Source organism: Argiope bruennichi, chromosome 3 (genome assembly GCF_947563725.1).
Source record: "Argiope bruennichi chromosome 3, qqArgBrue1.1, whole genome shotgun sequence".
NCBI classification, from domain to species: Eukaryota; Metazoa; Arthropoda; class Arachnida; order Araneae; family Araneidae; genus Argiope; species Argiope bruennichi.
Window position 1 is genome coordinate 66,509,859 of NC_079153.1, and position 18,992 is coordinate 66,528,850.

The following is an 18,992-nucleotide window of genomic DNA, read 5'->3' on the forward strand; positions in this document are numbered from 1 at the left end:
ACTTCAATTTTATACAAAAAAATATTTGCTATTAGTTTACTGCATAAATAGACAGCAAAAAAACTATCCAGACCATTTTACACTTTGCAATATTAAATCACAAAAAAAAAAAAAAAAAAATACAAACCATAAGCAACACAAAAAAGAATTAATGCTTTTTACAATTTGATATTTATTCACATAAAATGAGAATTAAATATCCAATTACAGAAAAGATAAAAAAAATAATGGCATAATTAAGAGAACTGTAGATAAATACTGAAAACAGTTACTTAGAAACGAATTCCATTACGAGTGGATTTAAGTGGAACCATTAATTAAAATACATAATTAAAGCATAGCATTGTTCGCAATTTATCATGGTATTCTAAACAAGAAAAAAAATCCACAAAAAAACGACTTCAAACGAGTTGAATGTAATTATTTATACATTAGATATCATATTTCGCGAGTTTTTCTTTCTGTTATAAAATAAATATTTAGTTTTCAAAACAAATAAATGCCTTTTTTTTTAATTATTTTAATAAGATATTCAAATTCGGTTTCCAATTGTTTACTAACTTAAGAAAACGAAACGAAAACTAAACAAAAAAAAATTATTTACTATTTGCACGCAGGATTTTTTTTTTTTTTTTGTTGAATTTTTTTTCAGTAATAACGATATTGTTTTGGTGTAATTTGAACTCATAAATGGGAACTCTTTTTCGAAAATCGAACAGATGTTTGAATGCCAGTTTTTATTTCATTCAAGCAAAACAAAACTACAATGCGATGTCATGGACAATAACATAAAACTACAGAACATCACAGCAGAAGAGATAGATAAAAAAAGAAGAAAGAAAAATAGTAAGTTTTTCTCTTCAGAGCGTGTTGCGATAAATACGAAAAAAGTTAATTAGAAAACGAATATTTTTACAGAAGTACTTTTCGTGTGTTGAAACCTTTTTCTGCCTTTTCTTCTCTTATTTTCAATCTTTTTTTTTCATTGCCCCTTTACCTTTCATTACATATGTTTTTTTTTTCAGTCCTTTTCCTTATTTTCTGTTTTTGAAAGAAGGAGAAAGTTTCAGGTTGAGTAAGAAAGCGTTACATTTAACAAGATAAATTAATTCCTGTAATCTGGCATGCGTATGTGTTTATGTGTGAACAGCTACACGTCAGTGGACCATTCGTTTAAAAAAAATTCCAAAAAGAATAAAAGAAAAAAAGAACAAAAAAAGTTCCCATTTCCGTTTCTGTTAAAATCTTAACATAAGCAGTCACAAGAAGATTTAAAAAGGCAAAGAAAAAAAAAACGAAAAGAAAAAAAAGTTTTAAAAACAAAATTTAAAAAAATGGGGCATTGTAAAATATTTTTTAACGATGCGTTTAATTGCCTGCCTACTGTTTGCCTTGTGACAGATGATTATATAATTCGCGAATTCCCTTTGCTTGATTTCCAGTCGCACCACTAATACCTCATTAAACTTAGAGAAACGGTATTTTCACTGTGAATGATGAGGCATTACGATGAAGCAAAAGGAGAAAAAAATTAGCAAGAGAAAGATACGAAAAAAAAAAAAAATGCAACTCATTACGTTTTCTAATGCATTATTATTTTTTTTTTGTGCGCAAATGTTACAAATAATTGAAAGAATTGGATGGTTAAGTCTCATATTTAATGCTATTGTTTCATTTTAATGACGTATTTGACAATGCAGACATTAATGCCGTTATTCATTTCATACTCAAAAATATTTTTTTAATTATTTCAAAACCTATTTTGGTATAAATGGAAAGAAAGGGATTAATTTTTTATATCTTGTTTGAAATGGATCTAGTAATCAAAGTAAAATAATATCTGTCAAGATATTATTTTCCTTTGATATAAGATTCGTTGTTGAATTAAACAAAATTAATGATCAATCGGTTTTACTATTGAAATAAAAGAAAAGGAATAGAATTCTTGAATGTAATATACTTCAGATATATCTAATGATTTCGCTTTAAAGGAAAATAGCAGTTTTTTTAAGATATGGTTAAGCTCGCAATGTATTTTGAAGATAAAATTAAGGAAAAAAAAGATTTAAATTAAATAAGTTTAAAAATAATCTGAAACAAATGTAAATGATAAAATAAAATCGAAAGGATAATATGTAACAGATGCATATCAGAAATTTAGTTTTCTATTTAATATTTAATTAGCATAATTGTTCTATTTTGAAGCAAAACGAAGTTTATTTAACTTTATCATTTAGATCCGTGATGAGACGATGAGGGCGACATCTGATCCACCAAACTTTCTCCGAAATTTCGTAGCACACCGAATTCATAGTATGTTAGAAATAATTAATATTAATATAAAAGAAATCAGTTTGTTTAGTTGGCTAGGAATTTTTTGCACGTAATGACATCTTATAAATATTACAAACTATCCACAGTTGAATTCCATTTCTTATTGGAAAATTGATCTTATAATGACATCTAATTATTTCCCAATAATGTTCCGAATAGGGATAAATTTTTTGTAATCAGGCGTTTTTTATGTAAGATTTAAAGCAAATTCTTTTCAATGATGTTTTTTTTTTTTTTTTTCAACATACCATCTATAAATTCTTCGATCATTGAAGAAAATATCGTTAAAAATATTCGACAAAACGATAGACTAAAAAAATTCAGCGCTTAGTTATTTCTTGGAAATAGTTTCTGAGAATTTAAGGAAAAATAGTTAGATTTTTAAGGAACTAAAGGTTAATGGAAATTTTAACGCTCATCCTAAAACTATGGTTCATATACTTGCACAATTTTTTTACATCACCTTAAAAATTCAATGATACTATTTCATCTTTAAATACAAAATTTTTAAAAAAATTATATAAATTTATATTATTAGCAATGACCTTCTTTTACACAATCACAACAAAATAATAAAACTGTGGGAAAATCTATGAAAATTTTAATAGTTCTAGTGTGGCCAGTAAAAATAAGTATTAGATTAATTAATAAACATTTATTGGAATATAACATATTTATTAGCAGAATTTCAGTTTATTGTTAACTAATTCTGTAATAGATTTCATAATATTGGAACGTTTTCCAATATGAAAAAGTTTGGACTGTCTGGCTTTTTGCGAAGTTCATGTTGTTAACTCGTTATGCAGAGAATGCAATGACTGGTGCAACCAAGACAGATGAAGAAATAACAGGTGATTCAAGCCTAAAACTTATCATTCTATAATGTTTATTATGACGCACTTGAGTCTCTTCCCTCCTCCCTTTTTCACAGGGTACGGATAGTTTCATTCTAAGCAGGTGTGAGGATCTACAGATTCGAAACTCACTAGTGAAACCTAAGTTTTGGATCATGGTAATTATCCACCAGCATTCCAATTAAACTTTTAACATCTAAATGCCCAATATTAGCTGTAACCGCGAATTTGTATCTGTATTCCTATATAATAACCCATATTTGGACTAATCTGCAGAATATCAATTCATCAATCATATCGACATGAAATAAAAACCTTTGTTTTAGTTTTAAAGTGGTTTAAAGGCTAATCCAACATCTCATCTACCACGCAGTTTATCTACGTATTAGGTATGAAACAATTAAAAAACGATCAAACAAACTATTATTTACCGTATGAATATACAAATGTAACTATTAAATAGTAAAATATGCGTAGAGACATACCGTTGAGAAGGCGAATTGTATCAGCCGATGTTGTTCTCAGAGCTTCTTCGTATTGGGCTCTTTTCTTCACTTCAGCTTCCAATTGCTCTTGGAATCGCCTCCTGGATCGCTTCTCCTTTTTTAAGCGCTTTTGGTACAGGACTGTGGAATAAAAACAAAAATTATCAAAATGTTTCTATACAAGTTTTGTAATCAAAAACGTAGCCTAACTGAAAAAAAGATTTGAATGGAAAGAATAACCGATAGTATGTTTCAGTGTATGAATTTAACGGAATTAATGGGGAAAAAAACGATCGTGATTTACCTCAAGAAAAATTCGATTTTACAATAGAAATTGAAATGACATCGTTTTAATTTTAAATCATTCTTTCGATGCATTTAAAGTATGACCGAAAAATTAAATTATTTAAATAAACTCCCAACAGTAGTTATCTCTCTAAATTTTGAAGAATACTTCTGAATAAAGGTCTTATGCCCCCCCCACCTGCATAAAATTATGGACATCAAAAAAGGATGCGATATGTCTTGTATGATTTGACGAATAACAGTTACAAATGTAGTACTTTGGTGTAAATTTAGTATTTTTAATATCTATCGCAAGAACAAGTGTTTTGGAAACATATTTGGCCACCGATTATTGCCAAAATTTGAACAAATCTACATTTGTAATCACAAGACAGCATGCCGAATTTCAATGATATAAGTCTTTGCCTTTATGTGTAAGCCAAAATACATACTGACATATAGTTAACCCTTCGACAGATTTGAATCCAAATTTGACCAGTATCTACATTTTAGATGTTAATCCTATGTACCAAATTTTACCTTCATAGCTTTCTACTTTTAATAGCGATCGAAATCACTTGTACTAGACAGACAGATTTTCTCTGAATAGATTATATTCAAAATTTGATAGAAATTTACAAATGTGTAAATTACTAAAACATATAAATTACAATATACTAAATTTCGTATATTTAGCTTTAAGTGTTTTTCATTTATTGTGTTCGCAAACAGACAGACAGACTTAATTCTAAAAATCTGTTTTTGAACTCAGGAAGTCTGAAATGTGCAGATTTGTCAAAATCTCGAGCACAAAGTTTTTGACGATTACAATATTTTCTCTATACTTCGAATACGAGAAAGGTAATACTCTTGATATAATGCAACCACGCTTAATTACAAGAAATAAATATTTAAGAACCTGGGAGATTCAAAATTATTTTCGATTTTATTTTGGTGCCCAAAGATCGTATTTTATATAATTCTAATTTGCTTAAAAAAAGACAAGCAAATTATTAGAATATTAACAAATATAACTTATTGAATTTCCTGCTCAAAAATCGATTAATAGTTTATAAATATAATATAATTAACTTATAAAATGGCACGATACAAAAATATTTTGTTTCTAATTCAAACAAGTTACGATGTGAAGTACAATACTGCCAATGTTTGCGCGGATTTCTGTAAAAAAGAATCAAATTCAGCTCTACAAAATATTTACCAATAATAATAATAATAATAATAATAATAATAATAATATCCAATTAAATTAAAACATTTATTTCACAAAGTTGAGAACAAAAAAAAAATACGTAAATAAGTAACATTTGTATCAAAAAATAAAATAAATACAAAAATCAAACTCAAATATTAACCTGAAAATATAAACTGAAATAACTGAAAATATTAATCTAAAACTAAGTAATTAATTAATCAATCTGGTCATGATGAATCAGAGAAAATTTTGTTGACAATTTTTTGAAATATTACATAAATTAAGAAAGATATTCTTTAGTGCCCATAAAGTTTAAACACTCAGTGACTGTTTTCAATAATCATATTACAAAAAAAATACTTTGTTTCAGTAAAAAATATTATTATATTAATTGCAGATTAATCCTTTCCACTTTAATTTAAAGTATGAATTCTATGGGAGCCAACAGAAAATGAGAGTGATACATATTACGTTATGACTGAAGGCGTTTATAATATTATGAGTGAATTATATGCCTATCAAAATTTGAAGTTTTAAAATATTTTGATGAAGAAGCTATTAAAGTAGGAATTGCATAAAATATTTAATTATGAAAATTTTAACGAACATTAAGATTGGCGAACTGGCTGGTCGCCAAAGGCGGCTAGTAATTTATAAGGATGAACTTAGCCACATGTTTTGGATGATTTCATTAATATTGATACAATTAAGCCGTTTTACTAACCCTGACAGATAATTTTTTTTAAATTCATGAACTTGAAATCATATAAAGAATTACAAACTCTGCGTTGGCTTGATTATTTAATAAAATAAAATAAGTTGAAAAATGAGACATGCAAAATAAAGTTAGCCTTCAAGTTTATTTCATCTCAGCCTTATGGACTGCAAGAAGAAAAGATTGATTTACGTTCTCTAAATAAAATATTTATAAGTCGGAACCAAGCAATAAAAAAAAAAATGGAATTTCTCTGAAATTTAAAGTTCTTATTTTGCACATAGAGTGTTTTTTTAAAGTGTTTATTCTGCGACAAATTCACAAGAACAGTAAAAGCAAGACAACAGTCCTCCGAGGGACCATAAAACATAAAAGTGAATTCTATTCCAACAGCTGCATAAAATGGCTCAGCATTCCAGTGAGGGAAGAAAAAAAAAACTATAAAGCCAATCGGAAATATATATTTCTGGCGAAAATAAATAAAATAACTTTTTGAGAAATGTGTGAGGAACGCAGTTGAAAAGCGAATAAAGTAGGGTTGAACTCCATGGAGGCCTTGAGTCGAGAAAGGAGAACTCCAGGTTAGAGTGAAAGTGGCATGAGAAATCTACGACCTGAGATGTGAAATAAGTTATTAACAGAGTATTTAAATATTAATATACAATCTGTTCAAAATTATTTAAAGAATTTTTTAACGTTTTAATAGAAATTGACTAAATATTTAAAATAATTCACTAAGTCTTTTTCCATATTTTCCATTTCCTTCCAACGACTAAAATGTTCCTCAAAAATTAATTTTAGTCTTGATTTTAATAGATATTCTTTCTTATTTTGAATACTATTTTGAAACAAAATAGTATAATACTCTTATTATACCATTTTGTTTGTATTTTATGAAATTATTATTTTAGAGTCAATTTTCTTCTAAAATTAGTTCTGATAAAAATATAAAATATTCAAACAATACAATTTTGTTAATCTTGCATAAATTGAATGCTGTGAGGTTATTATCATTAACAAAAATGTTTATTTGTCTGAGATCTGTTAACATCAATTGGTTATTGTTTGCCGAAAGTAATTCCAATAAATACTATTTAAGTCCAATTTAACAAAATGGTTAAATTTTAACTAATCCACCTACATACGTTTTTTTTTTGTTCTTATTAATACGTTTAATATTGCAATGTGTTTTTCTGAAATTATGTAAACAACTATTAAAACACTTTGCTATCATAATATTTGTTTTCATTTTTCGGTTAAAATAAATATATTCTTTGTTTCATTTCATTTTATTCAAAATTTTATATCATTATTCATTTAAATTTCAAAGAAAAATTTATTAAAAAATAGCGGAATAATGAAATACAAAATTATCCTGTTCAAAATTCTGAAATCATAGTTTTCAATATAATTGTCATGTCTGTTAAAATTATGATTTATTTCAAGTATAAAAAAGAGCATTTTAATTTTTGAATATACTTTTAAAAAATTTATATATTCTAGTAAATTAAACATGCAACATTGTCATCTATTTATGTTTTGTTGTATAAATATATTTTCATAAGTTCTTGCCATAAATTTTACAATCTTAAACTATTTACATAGCATCATATTATTATGCATTTTATGAAAGGAATCCTTAAAATTAAAAATAAAATTTATTTGCGTATGCCTGCAGAAAAAAACACAACAGATCTTTTATACTTAAGAACATTTTATATTAAAACATATTCAGTCTGCTTTCATATAGTTTGTTAGTCAACACACCAGTGTTGTCCTCAGCCTGGCTTTCTATAAAAGGCTAGAGAATGACGTCATAATCAGCAGACCACAGCTGAGTCGCAACGCTTTTTCGGAACAGTAGCCCTAATATCTAGCGCCGCAAAAATCCCCACAGTGCCCTTTTATTTCCAATTCCCTTACAAATATATATGACTCCAATATATATATATATATATATATATACGCACGCACACAAACCCGGGCAGAAAAGGCAGCGGTACATAAAAATCGTAACATCCATTCGAAAAAGGGACCGCTCGTATTTCTCTCTCGCTCTGGCGAAACGGTTATGATTATTTTTATACTTCCCCGGGACTTTGTCACTCGGACGACGGAAGCGGAACGGATTACGATATCGGAAATCCGATGAATTACGACATTGGACCGATATTACGCCGGACGATACGATTGCAGGAGACGAAATGACAGACTTTTGTCTTGTGTCATTGACTTTTAACTGGAGACAATTCGAAACGCATCATATGAAGTTCTGCTGGAGATAGACATTACGTAGTGAGACTATTCTATTCTATGGCACAGAGAGAGGTACTTTAATAGGAAAAAAATGCATGCCATTTAGAATGGAGGAGGAACTTTTATGTCCCGAAAAGGAAATTGTGTAGTTGTACCAACTCTATAGTTGGATTGTCTACTGAAACATCATGAATAGAATTAATGTCATTATCTGTCGAAGCTTAAGCTCGGTAATACTTTGTTGGAAATGAGAATCTGACAAAGACTTCAAGAATATTTTATAAAATATGTTATTTTTTTTACATTGTGATGTAAATTTACTTCAGTGACTGGACGTTGATTGGAAAAAAGAATCAAAAATTTTATTGAAATCTTTCTCCGTGGATTTGAAACAAAAATGAGTAGAGTTTTTAATACTGGATTTTAGAAACAAATATCTTTTGTACTTAAAAATAAGCTATACAGTCTTTCATAAACTTAAATTAAAACCTAATTATTCCTAAATATAATTAACAGTCTGACAGTACGTAATTTAAAAATATTCATAAATATTCTGTGAAATAAAACTTTATATTTAAAACAAAAATTGTTATTTTCTTTATTGATTTTTAGAATCCCGAAGACACAAACAAATATATATTATCAACTAAGTTCTTTATGACTATAGTTATAAAATACATGTATCGGAAAGACAGAAATTAAAACTGTATTTATTATCACTATAATACAGAAAGCAATGACGCATTAAAAATTTAGGATTTGCAAGTATTTTCTTAAATTCATCTTTTCAATTTATTACCATTAACGTGAGCAAATTATTTTTAATCTTTATTTGGTTTAAGTAAAGAGCTGTCCACTTATTTGACGAGTATGATTCTCCACTTTTACCCTTTTTTTGTGTGTGTGCAATTTTGGCGAATCTCAACTGCTTTTGAACAAAGTTTTCGACTTAAAATGTAATTTTACAATGGTGTGACTAACCGCTTATTAAAGAATAACCAAAAAGTGAATTCTCAGAAATTAAGGAGTGGGGGGAGGGGGGTCATATCACTGATTCTCCAACCCGCCCGAAGGCACACGGATAAAAATACTGAATGACCGGACCGCCGCAACAGCAACACTGGCGGGAACTGTGGTTGAGTCCAAAGGGCCACCACCGGCCACGGTACAACCCTTCCCTAACGAAGTAAGCCCCATCATCGATGGGAGGTGTTAGATCCCCCACCTTTTTGTGTACCCTCCACGGTGGCGAGATCCAACCACCATACAGAAAGCATCTCATCCTCTTTTCGAGGTGTCCCCCCCCAGGGGTTAGAGGGGTAAATACCCCAAAAATAATTAAACAAAATAACCTTCTAAAAATAATTAAACAAAACAAATAAGTAACTATAAATCGCGATTTCATATATTTAAAAGAAATTCAGTGCAAATATCAGTTAAATGATAAACCTTTCTCTATTATTGATTATTTTTAATTTGAGATTATTGGAACGCATAATATGAAATTCCTAGCGGAATAAAAACTACGAATTGTGAGAGCCACAATTTATTTTCCTTCTCTTTATATTTATGGCCTATTATAAATATTTTATGGCCCCTTATATCCTATTATTTTAAAGAGTAGCATTTGCACTCTTTTCAGAAGAGAGTGTTGAGCAATGCAATCGTCGAGATGGTGTGATTTTTAATCCTTCAGTATAATATATTTGCGTACTATACTTGAAATCATTTCAATTGCAAATAGTCTCTTCCGATTCATTACATTCCTGAGGTTATAAATTTTTTTTAAATATAGGAAAACAGAGTTTACGTTATGACGCAGTTCCAGTAATCACCAAGGCAAGAAAAAATTATTAATTGTTTCTATTACCTCTATCTGTAAGTAATATTTTTGGAAATATATTTAATATTATTCATAGAAATTCCGTTCCAAGACGCTGTCTTTGTTCGTATTCTCAATCAATTGTTTTTGAATCGTGAATTGTAGAAAGTTTAGGGTCGCGGCAATTAAAAGCACCAAAAGAAAAACTGCATTATATTAGTTGTGTATTTACAAATTATGTAAAAAATATACAAATAAGTCGTTAAATTCATACACTGAAACATACTAGAAAGAGATGGGCGTGACGGTTCTGTAAAGCACGACGGTATGTAGACACGACTGTTAGACTCTAACTGCTTATTATTTGAAATTGACTAGAAGACACATTGAGAAAAGTCAGAGAAGCAATGCGTCATGATGTTGATGAAATTTCTGAACAAAAAGGTAAAAGGTTGCACACTGATAAATAAAAATTCAAAATATCTTCTATTGAATTCTTTTCCAAATTTGTAAATACACAACCAATCTAATGCAATTTATCATTTGCCGATTTTAATTGCTAAGACCTTCTATCTAATCTAATACGAAATCTTGACTCACAGTTCACAAACAATTGACTGAGAACATGACATAAGAAGGACAACACTTTTCAAAATCTGTTAATAAATTATAAAATACTTAACCAATAATATAAATGATATTAACAAATTTAACCGCACATAAGAATTTTAACCGTAAAAAAGAACAAGAAACAACTTATCTTATTATGCAAAGGCATGCGAAAGGTAAGAAAATAATTCTTCGGTAATTACTCTCATTAACAAATTCAATTCGGCTGTTGAAGTTTTAAAATGCATATAAGAAACCATGAATTTAATGCAAATATATGAAAAACTCGTCAAATAACGCAACATTAAATTCCAATGCTTTAAAATTCCTCAGTTAAATTTAGTTCACATAAGAACAGAAGTTTAACAATGATTCTATCCTGAACAATACTTATAAAAAACAAAGAATCTTTGCATTCATTCATTGCTTTTGCTTCTTTCTTTCCTTTCTTCCTAACTCAACGACTTTTTAGCGGTTGTCTTTTTGCAACATTGACATTAAAAAAAAAAAGTAGTTTCTGTACTCATCCCACGTACAACTTAAAGTACAACAGAATCCAATACGAGAGATCACCCTTGAAAAGAAATGTTTTGAATTCCTTACGAGTAAGTCCCTTGAAAACTTTTGATCTGTTTCAGTCCTTTTTTTTTTTTTTTGTCCGTTTTGTCCTCCTTTCAGTGTTCTCTACCTCTCACACATGAGAACTTTTCGTTCTGTTCTTCTTTGGGGGGAAGAAAAAGAATTCCTTTTAATCCACTTCTTATTTTTAATTTTTATTTGTGTTATATTTCGACTGAGCAGCCTCCTGGATCTAACTTGAAAAAGAAAATTCAAGAGCTGGAGAGGGTTGCTATTATTACAGAAAAGAGGTAAAAGGGAAAAAAAAAGTATATTTGACTTTCCAAATCAGAAAACGTTTTACAACAGAATAGATAGAGGAAAGGATATCCTTTGTGCTATTTCAAGCAATGAATTAAAGATTTCTAAAATAACAATTAGAAAAATTTCGACTTCTTTATGAATAATTCTTTTTCGTTAAGTTTTTTTTTTTTTTTTTTTTTTTTTTTTTCCGTTTTACTTACGTCGCATACATAGCGATAGATTCTATTTCACAAAAAATATCTATGACTGCAATGGATATATTAAGCCTTCTTAAGCTGCGAGGCTTCTTAAACTTCTGAAGCATTGAGTTTATTGCGGGTAGTGAATATTGTAGAATATCACATCATAAAATTTGTAATATGTGCGTGCATATTGCAGAGTTATTGAAACTTAATCAATCAGAAGATGAAAAAATTTTCATGCTACAAAATTTTTCGGACAAAAAAAAATTTGCAAAAACTTTGGAAAACAGTTTATAAATGAGAAAATAATGCACCGATTTACGCTATAAACAAAAACTCCACATAAACAATCATTAAGCCTTTGAGTTCATTGCGTTTAGTAAATTGTGTAGATTATCACATCATAAATCTTCAATATATTCTCACACATCGCAGATTTATTAAAATTTAATCAATCAGAAGATGGAAAAGTTTTCATAGCTACAAAATTGACAACAAGTTGAACTACAAAATTTTTCGGACCAAAAATTTTGTAACAACTTTAAAAAACAGCTTATAAATGAGAAAATAATGCACTGATTTGCGTTTTAAACGAAACTTCAACATAAAGAATTATTAAGCCTTTGATATTGCAAGGCTTCTTAAGCACTGAATTCATTGCGTGTAGTGAATTTTGTAAAATATTACATCATAAACTAGTAAGATATGCTCACAAACGGCAGATTTATTGAAATTTAATCAATCAGAAGATGGAAAAGTTTTCGGATAAAGAATTGTTGTAACTACTTTAAAAGCAGTTAATAAAAGCGAAATTAATGCATTGATTGGCGATTAAAAAAATTCGACATCGAACAATTATTAAACAAAATTTGCTGAAATTCTTTGCTTCAAGATGATTTTTTCAACAATACCGACATACTGAAGAGGAAGAAAAATTGTGAAATGTTCAAGTTCCTGCCTTCTAAGCTGCTGATTCCCTTTAAATTCACTGACCAATGCAATTAGCCTTTGCATAAAGCAAAAGTTTTTAATTTATAAGTAGCTATCCTTAAAAGAAATTTAAAAAATTTACAGTCTGAAATCAATCAGATTCTCTAACATCAATAACCAAAATGTATTAAGGAAATCTCCTTGGCATCCATCATTTCATTTAAAAGCTTTTATAAACAATGCAGCGAGGAAATTTGTATATCTGGTTCAAATACTGTCCTCATCATCTGATCAAAGAATTTTTCATTTTCAAATAACCTTCCAGTTGTTTCAATACAGTTCATTAATACAATTAAACTAAATTTAAAAAATTGAAATCCCCTAGTTTGTTATATCGTTCAGTTCTTTATTTGCATATTTATTTACATTAAATTTATATAAATATTTGATCGAAAGAATATTTTCATGTGGATTGAGAATGTGAGATAAAAGTTTCAAATCCTTAAACTAAGCAAGCGACCAAAAAAGAATTAAAAGATAATTTACTTTTTCTAAAGTATATTTTGAAATTCAAAAAAATAGTATAATCTATCGAATATTTAATATTATGAATAGTAAATTAAATATGTTCATTAAATTTAAATTGGATTTGAAAGCAAATAGAATTCAGTGTACAAAGATTGAATATTTTCAAAATAAAAAATACATATTTTCTTAAAATGCGCAAACTCTAAACCAATTACAAATATACGCCCTAGAATTAATGAGAAATATATTATACTACAAACATAATGTTATAATCACGTTTTCACAATTTTTGTTATATAATTTTATAAATTTTTTAAATAAAAAATTCGTTATTTTATCATATAAAACTACCTTAAGCACAATGAGCCAAAAATATTAAAAGTATGTCTCAATAAACGTTGAGAGAAATGTTTTATGTATAAAGCAGTCTTAAGAAATTCTTTTTTAAAAATCCGAAAATATTTTGAGAAAAATTTACCGATAGGAAAGGTTTAATTTTCTTTATCATCAAGTAAATAAATTCAGCGCTGGGAAAATAATTGCTCTAAATATGAATGCAACTATTTTATTAAACATTGCATTTTGTATTTAATGAACTAGAATTTTTATGTCAATATTTCTAATCTTTGAATAAATAAGCTTGAGTTAATTAATATTTGTAAAAGTTTTTATTAAATTCCATACATGTAGTTTTAACTAAACATACATGTAGACTTAACTAAAATTCATCAAGACTAAAATTCTTTAATTAAGATATTCTTTGTTGGTTCTATTACGAAACTTGTTTATACATGCGTAGAATCATTATGCTAAAACAATGTTTCAATAAAAAGAAACTTTTTGTTTACTTTTTCATTAAAGTAGATATATATTATCGGTCTCCAAAACCGCAATTCAGTAAAAACATTTCTCAGAATTTACTCAAAATTAACGCAAATATTTATCGAAGAAGATTTTAAGAGAAATAATCACTCATTAATCTGCACAAAAATACAAATCGTCGAAAAACTGAAGTGAAAAACAATTTTTTTAGGTGATGAGGTAGGATTTTTGAAGTAATTAATTTGTCTAAACACATAAAAGCAAATGTCTTTAATGAGATTTAATTATCTTTGTTGCTTAAAATCCCTAGCCCCCAAATTATTTATATTGCTGGGCAAATAATATTTTTCTTAATAAAATAACATTGATTTTTTTTCTGACCTCTGCAATATCTACGCCCATAATTTTTTACTATTTCGCTGTCGAAGCTTTCATTTATCTTTGCGTAACAGATATTAACAATTTAAATCAATTGATCACATATCCATGATTGCAAGATTAAGGCGATAACTAGTGCTAATAATCAGATGATAACTAGCACTACTCTAAGTGAGAAAATAAATATAACTTAAATAGAAATCATTAGATCAAGTTGAAGAATTTGAATTAAATAAGAAAAATGTTGAAAGCATTTTAAAGCTGAGTGTTACTAAATAATGGTAATCTGAAAATAGAATACAGAAGGTAAAAAATCTATTTTATTTAGCATGAGCAATAATTTGCTTGTTCAAAATTAAAACATGTCATTGTAAGTTTTGACAACGTATGTATTTAAAAAACGATACATATGGTAATTATATGATATGGTAACTATATATATAAATATGGCAATTTTTGATATATATATGTATGTATGTATTTAAAAGATGATAAATATAGTAATTATATGATATGGTAAGTATATATATAAATATGGTAATTTTGATGTATATATGTATGTATATAAATGTATGTATGTATTTAAAAGACGATAAATATAGTAATTATATGATATGGTAACTATATATATAAATATGGTAATTTTGATGTATATATGTATGTATATAAATGTATATATGTATTTAAAAGACGATAAATATAGTAATTATATGATATGGTAACTATATATATATATAAATATGGTAATTTTTGATGTATATATGTATGTATATAAATGTATGTATGTATTTAAAAGATGATAAATATAGTAATTATATGATATGGTAACTATATATATAAATTTTTGATGTGTTATTTTTTATTCATTTATTGAACTGACAATTTCTTTCATTGACATTGACATCTCAATAAGTTTGTAATAGTTTGTGGCAGAACAGAAAATAATGTGAAGTTTAATAATTACGGGGCCCAATATAAGTTTTTAATTGTCATTAAATATGATAACTATATTTCTTGTGAGACACAGGTTATTTCTCTAGATTTTTTTTATTATATATAATCAAAGTTATTTATAGTTAGTTAATCTTGTTATTTATTACATTTCGTAAATAAATCAATTATTTTACGAAATTCATACTACTATAAGTAGCAGAAGTCATTGGGTAAACATGGTTTAAATACATCGCATTTAAAATATCACTATCAGCTAAATCTCACATGATTAAATCAAATTGATTATTATGCTTAATATATTTTAAGAGGCAAAAGCCACAAAACTATAGAGCAATATCCTAAAGTGAATTATAATTCCATATCCGTAAGCGTATTCAAACTGAAACAGTACTCCCGGTAAGATATACATTACTGTAGACAACGGTTGCACCACAGTGGTAACAAAGTTCATTAAGACATCAAATTTAATTAATGATTGGGAAAAGAACCAAATATTAAACAACAACAACAAAAAAAAAGAAAAAAAAATTTGACAGGTGTAATAAAGAAGTTAAACAAGTAGAAAGGAAAAAAAAATTCAGTAACATTTTCTTCAACATTCATGGAAATGATGCACATCGCAGTTAAAACACAAGAAACAATTAATAGCGCTTGATTAAATTCAAATGACTACAATACATAACATATTTTATGACGTTAAACTTTTAAAATTGCGAGTAAATTATAATGTTAATTATTTTCAATCCAAAACCGAAAAATACGTCGGACAAGGTATATAGCATAGAGTGCGGCAGCATAATTTGCTGATTTGTACTTCCACAAACAACCGCTGGTACGATAGTTGTAATAAAAACATCAAGATATTAGACACGTATAGATAAAAAAGAAAGGTAAAAAAAATGCCTACAAAAATAACTAAACCGAACAATGGCAAAGCAAAAGGGGGGGGGACTAAACCGCATTACACTGAAGTTAAAGCACTTAGAAAAATTTAAATAGTATGATTAAATGAAACTATTTCGACATAAAATATATAATAACTTCGATATATTACATATTTTATGTGGTTAAATTTATACAATCGAACAAATGATACACTAATGTGAATTAACATTCGCCATCCATATGCCTATTCAAATTCGAACAATAAGTCGAACAAGATATACAATACTTCCATCAAACGACCGCCAGTGCCATAGTGGTAATGAAGTTCATTAAGACATCAGACACGCATAGATGGGAGGAGGGGTAAAAACTATGACCAAAAAAAATAACTGTAACCGGCCGATGCAATGAGGGAGAAGGGGATAGAGGACAGAATAGCGCAAAAAAACTGTAACACTTTCTTCTGCATTTGTGCAAACGATGACGCAGCAGGACATGGATGGCGTGAGCTAGGGGATGTTTCGAATCGAGGTGCGTATTTCCCTCAGCAGATGTCACTGGCATTTTATGGGATCCGTAGTGATCCGGAGAAGATGCAGCGGAGATGAGGGGGAAGGAGGGGGTGAGCAGGTGGGGGATGCTCGAAGTTTCTCCTTCCCTTGACGTTGATAAATGAGTCCGCACTCTGTCTAACCCTCTTTTATATTTTCTTTGTGATTTTTTTTTCGGTCCCAAGAACGCTTTGTGTTTTTTCACGTATGATTTTTATTGTTATCATTTTTGCTTCCTTCTCATCAGTATCCGATCACTAGAATAACCACGCCTCCAACTATTCCTTTTACTTCATTTCTTATTAGGCGCCCCCCCCTTTTTTTTCTATGCATGTGTGTGTTACGTTTTGTTTTGTTTACTTTTTAGGAATCTTTTTCTAATGTGGGAAGATCTTCTTCTCTAAGGTTTGCCGAAATTTTTTTTCGTTTTTCTTTTATTTATAATTACGGCCGAAAAATGGCAATCTTTTCCGGAATAGACTCGTAAAACCATTCGGCAGCTTTTGTTCCATTTTTTTTCCGTTTGTTCCATTTTTTTTTACTTCTTTTTATTATTTTTATCACTTTATCTTTTGTATGTTGAATAACTTTGGTGGTATTTGCTTTCAATAAATACGACGAATTCGGAAAAGCGAAAATCGCGAAAAGAAGAAGAAGAAAAAGTAATAGAGATGGAAAAAAAAAAAAAAAAGAATATCTTGTCGATGTTAATGACGAATTAATCATAGATGATCTTCAAAGTAATCCGAAGTTACATGAAAATATGCAAACGCGTCAAAAGGATTCTATGTTATTTTTTTTTCAACGGAATTTAAGCAGCAACGGAATTATAAAAGTTAGAAAGAAAGAAAAAAAAAAGCATTTCTTTATATTTGTAAGAAACGAAAATTTTAAACCCTTTCAACAGGATTTTGGAAAAAAAAAAAGATTTCAAGTGATTAATTGGCGAAATGAATAGCAAAGCGTAAATATTTTTTATTACATAAATGCATGTTAACTATAAATATTTAATTCCACCAAAATTCAAAAGATTATAAGAAAAATATTTTTTTGCTTTTTGCAAATATAAATAACCTTTTTTAGAGATTAGAAAGACGTTAGAAAATTGGATACTGGTAATATTTTGATGAAAGTAATGGAATTTATGAAACACAAAATCTTATTCAACAAGATAATTTAGCGAAGTCTTCTGGGACAAAATTCATAGAATTTCACAGACATGTAAGACAAATGTTAGTAGACAAGTAATATAACTATAATTATTTTTCTAGTAAGCTGTGAGACAACGCGTTCTTTTTTCTCTCTCACATAATAAACAAAATGAGATTTGCAAGGCATACCTGACGTATATTGCATGAATATGAACTGATTTTATAGTTAGAAATAAATGCCGAGTAGCTAGAAAATAACTTCTGTTGTTTAGAGACATCTACAATTAAAATTAATGAATGGAAATCAAATTTCATATACCCACTGTAGAAGACTGAGGATATATTCCGCAAAACACCAAATGTTTTTAATGTAATATCTTGTGTACAGGAAAGATCAGCACATTGGAAATATTGATGTAGGCATTTACTTTAATATTGATTTAAAAAATGTTTCTATATGTTTCATATTGTATAACATTCACTTCTGAATGCCAAATCTTTATCTTATCTAGAATTTTATGCAATTGATTTTCTGTATCTTTATTGTAATTACTGATCGGCTTTTGTTCAAAAGCACTATATTTCTTCCTATAGGTGATTTTTTTAATTAATTTTTCTTTATGCAATTCATTTTCCCACGTCTTCCACAATCTACATATGATATCCGATTTCATCAGTTTTAACTGCAGATGTCATAGAACAACGAGATTTATTTTTCTGTCACCTTGCAGATTCATATAAGCATTTTTTCCTACATTTAGTTTTGAATATTATTCATTTACTATTTTCTATTAATAAATTTTTTGATTGAAATTTAAACTAATTGAGAATATTCACCTTAGAAAGTAACCCAAATATCTATCTTGAAAAATAACTATGAAAATTTTATTAGTAAAGATAGCTAAATCCATAATACAAAAAAAAAAAAAAAAAAAAAAAAAAAAAAATCCTTCGTAAATTAAGGAGAGGGAAAAATAAATAAAGTTAAGTCTGCAACCTGATTAAAATTTTAAAATTGTATAAACTTTAAAAAGCCTTATTCTTGCCAAGATAAATTGTATATAGTTTTATTCCATAGCGTATATTATAAAATGCTGAAAAAAAAGGGCAGAACATGTTTTGTGAATTTCTGTCAACTAATTGATAAACAATG

At 28.1% G+C, this 18,992-nt stretch overlaps 1 protein-coding gene across 2 annotated transcripts in view; it reads right to left on the reverse strand.

Annotated features, from left to right (window-relative positions):
* Positions 1–18,992, reverse strand: part of LOC129963732 (dachshund homolog 1-like) — a 238,170-nt gene that overhangs the window by 21,925 nt on the left and 197,253 nt on the right. For both annotated transcript variants that reach the window (XM_056078259.1, XM_056078258.1), the window contains one exon: positions 3,674–3,814. In XM_056078259.1, coding sequence (XP_055934234.1) covers positions 3,674–3,814 — 141 coding nt within the window. The remainder of the gene's footprint in view (positions 1–3,673; positions 3,815–18,992) is intronic.